The sequence below is a fragment of the Oncorhynchus masou genome, unplaced genomic scaffold (genome assembly GCF_036934945.1).
Source record: "Oncorhynchus masou masou isolate Uvic2021 unplaced genomic scaffold, UVic_Omas_1.1 unplaced_scaffold_12288, whole genome shotgun sequence".
NCBI lineage: Eukaryota > Metazoa > Chordata > Actinopteri > Salmoniformes > Salmonidae > Oncorhynchus > Oncorhynchus masou.
Window position 1 is genome coordinate 283 of NW_027002093.1, and position 6,451 is coordinate 6,733.

A 6,451-nucleotide genomic window follows, 5' to 3' on the forward strand; every position below is an offset into this window, starting at 1 on the left:
TGTGTTGATGTTCGTTAGCTAAGCTAGCCACTGTAGCTAGCCAGTAACTCCTCCAGTGTGTGTTGATGTTCGTTAGCTAAGCTAGCCACTGTAGCTAGCCAGTAACTCCTCCAGTGTGTGTTGATGTTCGTTAGCTAAGCTAGCCACTGTAGCTAGCCAGTAACTCCTCCAGTGTGTGTTGATGTTCGATTAGCTAAGCTTCAGCCACTGTAGCTAGCCAGTAACTCCCCCAGTGTGTGTTGATGTTCGTTAGCTAAGCTAGCCACTGTAGCATAGCCAGTTAACTCCCAGTATTTGTGACGTCATTTCACAGGAAGCTGTAGAGGTCAATACGAAATGGCACTTCTGCAGCCAAATATCTTCTTCTTGAATTTGTTTTAGTTTAAGGATGAACTGACCTGGTACTGACGCTGCATTGATCAGTTCTAGAGTTTAATAAAGCCTTTATTTTAGCCCCGCCCCCAAAGTCAACCTTTAAACTGTTGTGTTTTATGTTGTACATGTTTTAAGCTGTGTGTGCTGCCATTTTGGCCAGGTCTCTTTTGCAAAAGATATTTCAACTCAGTGAGACGAACCCGGTAAAAATCAATACAAAAATCAAAAACAGCTCTAAGATCAAAGTTCCAGAAGACTACCGTACCTCGTCCTTATTGGTCATCACCCCGGCGATGTCCAGGTGCGCCCAATGAGGGGCCATCACAAACTCCCTCAGAAACGCTGCCGCCGTGCAGGCTCCGCCAGAACTACACACACACACACACACAGGTAACATCTAGAAACAACCCTAAACAACTTCTGTGTTAATGCCATCTTACGTGTGTGTGTGTGTGTGTGTGTGTGTGTGTGTGTGTGTGTGTGTGTGTGTGTGTGTGTGTGTGTGTGTGTGTGTGTGTGTGTGTGTTCTTACCGGCTGTACTTGCCGACGTTGTTGAGGTCGGCCAGCTGGCAGTCAGTGACCTGTCTGGTGTAATGTTGAAACAACGAGCATCCTCCACACCCTGTCCCCTGTCACCACACTGGCCTAACACAGAGAGACACCACAGTGTGTATGTAACCCTCCACACCCTAACACAGAGAGACACCACAGTGTGTATGTAACCCTCCACACCCTAACACAGAGAGACACCACAGTGTGTATGTAACCCTCCACACCCTAACACAGAGAGACACCACAGTGTGTATGTAACCCTCCACACCCTAACACAGAGAGACACCACAGTGTGTATGTAACCCTCCACACCCTTACACAGAGAGACACCACAGTGTGTATGTAACCCTCCACACCCTAACACAGAGAGACACCACAGTGTGTATGTAACCCTCCACACCCTAACACAGAGAGACACCACAGTGTGTATGTAACCCTCCACACCCTAACACAGAGAGACACCACAGTGTGGTATGTAACCCTCCACACCCTAACACAGAGAGACACCACAGTGTGTATGTAACCCTCCACACCCTAACACAGAGAGACACCACAGTGTGTATGTAACCCTCCACACCCTAACACAGAGAGACACCACAGTGTGTATGTAACCCTCCACACCCTAACACAGAGAGACACCACAGTGTGTATGTAACCCTCCACACCCTAACACAGAGAGACACCACAGTGTGTATGTAACCCTCCACACCCTAACACATAGAAACCGGAAGGTTGCAAGTTCAAACCCCCGAGCTGACAAGGTACAAATCTGTCATTCTGCCCCTGAACAGGCAGTTAAACCCACTGTTCCCATTGAAAATAAGAATTTGTTGTTAACTGACTTGCCTAGTTAAATAAAAGGTAAACATTTCAAACAAGGAGGTTTTCCAACGCTGAGGGAGGGCTCCTATTGGAAGTTTAACGTCTGTGATAGGAGAACACTACATGACAGAGTGAAAATGAGGAAGTCTGTACAGAAATGTGCCATAACATGGATCCTGTTTGTAACAAGGCACTAAAGTCATACTGCATAAAATGTGGTGCAGCAGTTAACTTTGTGTCCTGAACACAACATGTTATGTTTGGGTGAAATCCAATGCAACACATTACTGAGTACCACTCTCACATTATCAAGCATAGTGGTGGCAAAATCCTCTGTTAAAACACAATCCTGGTTCAGTCTGCTTTCAACCAGACACTGGGAGTTCAATTCACCTTTCAGCAGTTACTTAAATTTATGGTCAGACCTGGAAATGGTTGTCGAGCAATGATCAACAACCAGTTTGACAGAGGTTGAAGCATTTTGAAAATAATAATGGGCAATCCAGGTGTGGAAATCCCTTAGAGACCCAGAAAGACTCAGCTCTCATGGCCGCCAAAAGTGTTTCTACAAAGTATTGACTCGGTGTGAATACTTAGATATTTCATTTTCAATAGATGTAACAATGTCTAAAAAACATGTTTTTAGTTGGTTATTATGGGGGAGAAAGACATGGATCCATTCTGAATGCAGGCCGTAATAAGGCAAGGGGTTTATGTCTGTTCTGGAGGAGAAGACATGGATCCATTCTGAATGCAGGCCGTAATAAGACAAGGGGTTTATGTCTGTTCTGGAGGAGAAGACATGGATCCATTCTGAATGCAGGCTGTAATAAGGCAAGGGGTTTATGTCTGTTCTGGAGGAGAAGACATGGATCCATTCTGAATGCAGGCTGTAATAAGGCAAGGGGTTTATGTCTGTTCTGGAGGAGAAGACATGGATCCATTCTGAATGCCGGCTGTAATAAGGCAAGGGGTTTATGTCTGTTCTGGAGGAGAAGACATGGATCCATTCTGAATGCAGGCCGTAATAAGGCAAGGGGTTTATGTCTGTTCTGGAGGAGAAGACATGGATCCATTCTGAATGCAGGCCGTAATAAGGCAAGGGGTTTATGTCTGTTCTGGAGGAGAAGACATGGATCCATTCTGAATGCAGGCCGTAATAAGGCAAGGGGTTTATGTCTGTTCTGGAGGAGAAGACATGGATCCATTCTGAATGCAGGCTGTAATAAGACAAGGGGTTTATGTCTGTTCTGGAGGAGAAGACATGGATCCATTCTGAATGCAGGCTGTAATAAGACAAGGGGTTTATGTCTGTTCTGGAGGAGAAGACATGGATCCATTCTGAATGCAGGCCGTAATAAGGCAAGGGGTTTATGTCTGTTCTGGAGGAGAAGACATGGATCCATTCTGAATGCCGGCTGTAATAAGGCAAGGGGTTTATGTCTGTTCTGGAGGAGAAGACATGGATCCATTCTGAATGCAGGCCGTAATAAGGCAAGGGGTTTATGTCTGTTCTGGAGGAGAAGACATGGATCCATTCTGAATGCAGGCCGTAATAAGGCAAGGGGTTTATGTCTGTTCTGGAGGCACAGAAACCACAGACACACAGGGGCATTTCCACGTGTTGCCTCGTCAGACAGTTACAGGAAATATGAATTTCAGATCTTTTCAGTTCGTAATATTGTGCAAAATAAGTTGTTTTTTTCGAACAAGTTCAATACATTTTAGTTGATTTCCAAACGTGAGACATTTTGATAGAAGAACCCAACGTACCCAATTATAATAGAGGATGGCTTTTCAGTGTGTCTGTGTGTGTCTGTGTGTGTCTGTGTGTGTGTCTGTGTGTGTCTGTGTGTGTGTCTGTGTGTGTGTCTGTGTGTGTCTGTGTGTGTGTCTGTGTGTGTGTCTGTGTGTGTGTCTGTGTGTGTGTCTGTGTGTGTCTGTGTGTGTGTCTGTGTGTGTGTCTGTGTGTGTGTCTGTGTGTGTGTGTGTGTGTCTGTGTGTGTGTCTGTGTGTGTGTCTGTGTGTGTGTGTGTGTGTCTGTGTGTGTGTCTGTGTGTGTGTCTGTGTGTGTGTCTGTGTGTGTGTCTGTGTGTGTGTCTGTGTGTGTGTGTGTGTCTGTGTGTGTGTCTGTGTGTGTGTCTGTGTGTGTGTCTGTGTCTGTGTGTGTGTCTGTGTGTGTGTCTGTGTGTGTGTGTTACCTTGTGAAGCTGTTCCCAGAGCCAGTCAGAGTTGGTGAAGACTCCTGTCGCTGCTGAACCCAGAGCAACATCCATCGCTCCTGAGAGACAGACAGAAAACACGAGTGACCAATAGACTAGCCGGTTAGTGAACAGCGACGGCCGTCTCACTCAACACACACAGGGTACTAACCAGTGAGGGTACTAACCAGTGAGGGAACTAACCAGTGATACTAACCAGTGATACTAACCAGTGAGGGAACTAACCAGTGATACTAACCAGTGAGGGTACTAACCAGTGAGGGAACTAACCAGTGAGGGAACTAACCAGTGATACTAACCAGTGAGGAACTAACCAGTGAGGGTACTAACCAGTGAGGGAACTAACCAGTGATACTAACCAGTGAGGGAACTAACCAGTGAGGGTACTAACCAGTGAGGGAACTAACCAGTGATACTAACCAGTGATACTAACCAGTGAGGGAACTAACCAGTGATACTAACCAGTGAAGGAACTAACCAGTGAGGGTACTAACCAGTGATACTAACCAGTGAGGGTACTAACCAGTGAGGGAACTAACCAGTGAGGGAACTAACCAGTGAGGGAACTAACCAGTGAGGGTACTAACCAGTGAGGGTACTAACCAGTGAGGGTACTAACCAGTGAGGGAACTAACCAGTGAGGGAACTAACCAGTGATACTAACCAGTGAGGGAACTAACCAGTGAGGGTACTAACCAGTGAGGGTACTAACCAGTGAGGGAACTAACCAGTGAGGGAACTAACCAGTGAGGGAACTAACCAGTGAGGGTACTAACCAGTGAGGGTACTAACCAGTGATACTAACCAGTGATACTAACCAGTGAGGGAACTAACCAGTGATACTACTAACCAGTGAAGGAACTAACCAGTGAGGTACTAACCAGTGAGGGAACTAACCAGTGAGGGTACTAACCAGTGAGGGTACTAACCAGTGAGGGTACTAACCAGTGAGGGTACTAACCAGTGAGGGAACTAACCAGTGAGGGTACTAACCAGTGAGGGTAGCAGCGTTGACGATGGCCCTGGGGTTGAAGCTGTGAGCGTAACAGAGAGCATCTGCTAGGATCAACCGTCCCTCTGCGTCCGTGTTGTCCACCTACACACACACACACACACACACACACACACAATACTTAATTTGATGTAAACAAAGACCTGCGTGGTTTAGTAGCCACGGTAACAAAGACCTGTAATGGTTTAGTAGCCACGGTAACACACACAAACCTGTATGGTTTAGTAGCCACGGTAACAAAGACCTGTAATGGTTTAGTAGCCACGGTAACACACACACCTGTATGGTTTAGTAGCCACGGTAACAAATACCTGCAGGTTTAGTAGCCACGGTAACAAAGACCTGTATGGTTTAGTAGCCACAGTAACAAAGACCTGTATGGTTTAGTTGCCACGGTAACAAAGACCTGTATGGTTTAGTAGCCACGGTAACAGATACCTGTATGGTTTTGCCGTTCTTGGCGGTGACGACATCTCCAGGCTTGTTGGCTTTCCCACTGGGCATGTTCTCACAGAGAGGTGCGAGACCTGGGGGTTAATAACACACATTACTACTTCCTGTGTAGAAACCTCTAGCAGACGAGCTGCAGGTCAAACTAGAAACCTTCTAGGAGACAAGCTGCAGGTCAAACTAGAAACCTCTAGGAGACAAGCTGCAGGTCAAACTAGAAACCTCTAGGAGACAAAGTGCAGACCAAACTAGAAACCTCTAGGAGACAAGCTGCAGACCAAACTAGAAACCTCTAGGAGACAAGCTGCAGACCAAACTAGAAACCTCTAGCAGACAAGCTGCAGACCAAACTAGAAACCTCTAGGAGACAAGCTGCAGACCAAACTAGAAACCTCTAGGAGACAAGCTGCAGACCAAACTAGAAACCTCTAGCAGACAAGCTGCAGACCAAACTAGAAACCTCTAGCAGACAAGCAACAGACCAAACTAGAAACCTCTAGGAGACAAGCTGCAGGTCAAAATATATATATTGTTTGTTTACATGGTTTACCAGCATTGGAGAAAAACAAGCGTATATTTGGGTTCTGTTGAGGGGCTGCACAACTAACTCCAACCCTGTTCCTGGAGAGATACCCCCCTGTAGGTTTTAACTCCAACCCTGTTCCTGGAGAGAGACCCTCCTGTAGGTTTTAACTCCAACCCTGTTCCTGGAGAGAGACCCTCCTGTAGGTTTTAACTCCAACCCTGTTCCTGGAGAGAGACCCTCCTGTAGGTTTTAACTCCAACCCTGTTCCTGGAGAGAGTACCCTCCTGTAGGTTTTAACTCCAACCCTGTTCCTGAGAGATACCCTCCTGTAGGTTTTAACTCCAACCCTGTTCCTGGAGAGATACCCTCCTGTAGGTTTTAACTCCAACCCTGTTCCTGGAGAGATACCCTCCTGTAGGTTTTAACTCCAACCCTGTTCCTGGAGAGATACCCTCCTGTAGGTTTTAACTCCAACCCTGTTCCTGGAGAGA

General features: G+C 46.4%; 1 protein-coding gene across 1 annotated transcript; it reads right to left on the reverse strand.

Moving 5' to 3' along the window:
* Positions 1 to 661: 661 nt before the first annotated feature.
* On the reverse strand, positions 662 to 5,507 carry LOC135529991 (cytosol aminopeptidase-like). The gene is made up of 5 exons (XM_064958387.1): positions 5,423 to 5,507; positions 4,966 to 5,068; positions 3,952 to 4,031; positions 908 to 1,021; positions 662 to 743 (listed from the first exon to the last, which is right to left on the reverse strand). The coding sequence occupies exons 1-4, from the start codon at positions 5,486 to 5,488 to the stop codon at positions 950 to 952; spliced, it is 321 nt and encodes a 106-aa protein (XP_064814459.1). The 5' UTR covers positions 5,489 to 5,507; the 3' UTR covers positions 662 to 743; positions 908 to 949.
* Positions 5,508 to 6,451: the final 944 nt, after the last annotated feature.

Excerpts from the sequence above, each read along its gene's own strand:
- LOC135529991 (XM_064958387.1), bottom strand. The coding sequence starts at position 5,488 with ATGCCCAGTGGGAAAGCCAACAAGCCTGGAGATGTCGTCACCGCCAAG. Across the intron at positions 4,032-4,965 it reads CAACGCTGCTACCCTCACTG|GAGCGATGGATGTTGCTCTG; the intron begins GTTAGTACCCTC and ends TCTGTCTCTCAG. Across the intron at positions 1,022-3,951 it reads TCTGGGAACAGCTTCACAAG|GCCAGTGTGGTGACAGGGGA; the intron begins GTAACACACACA and ends TCTCTGTGTTAG.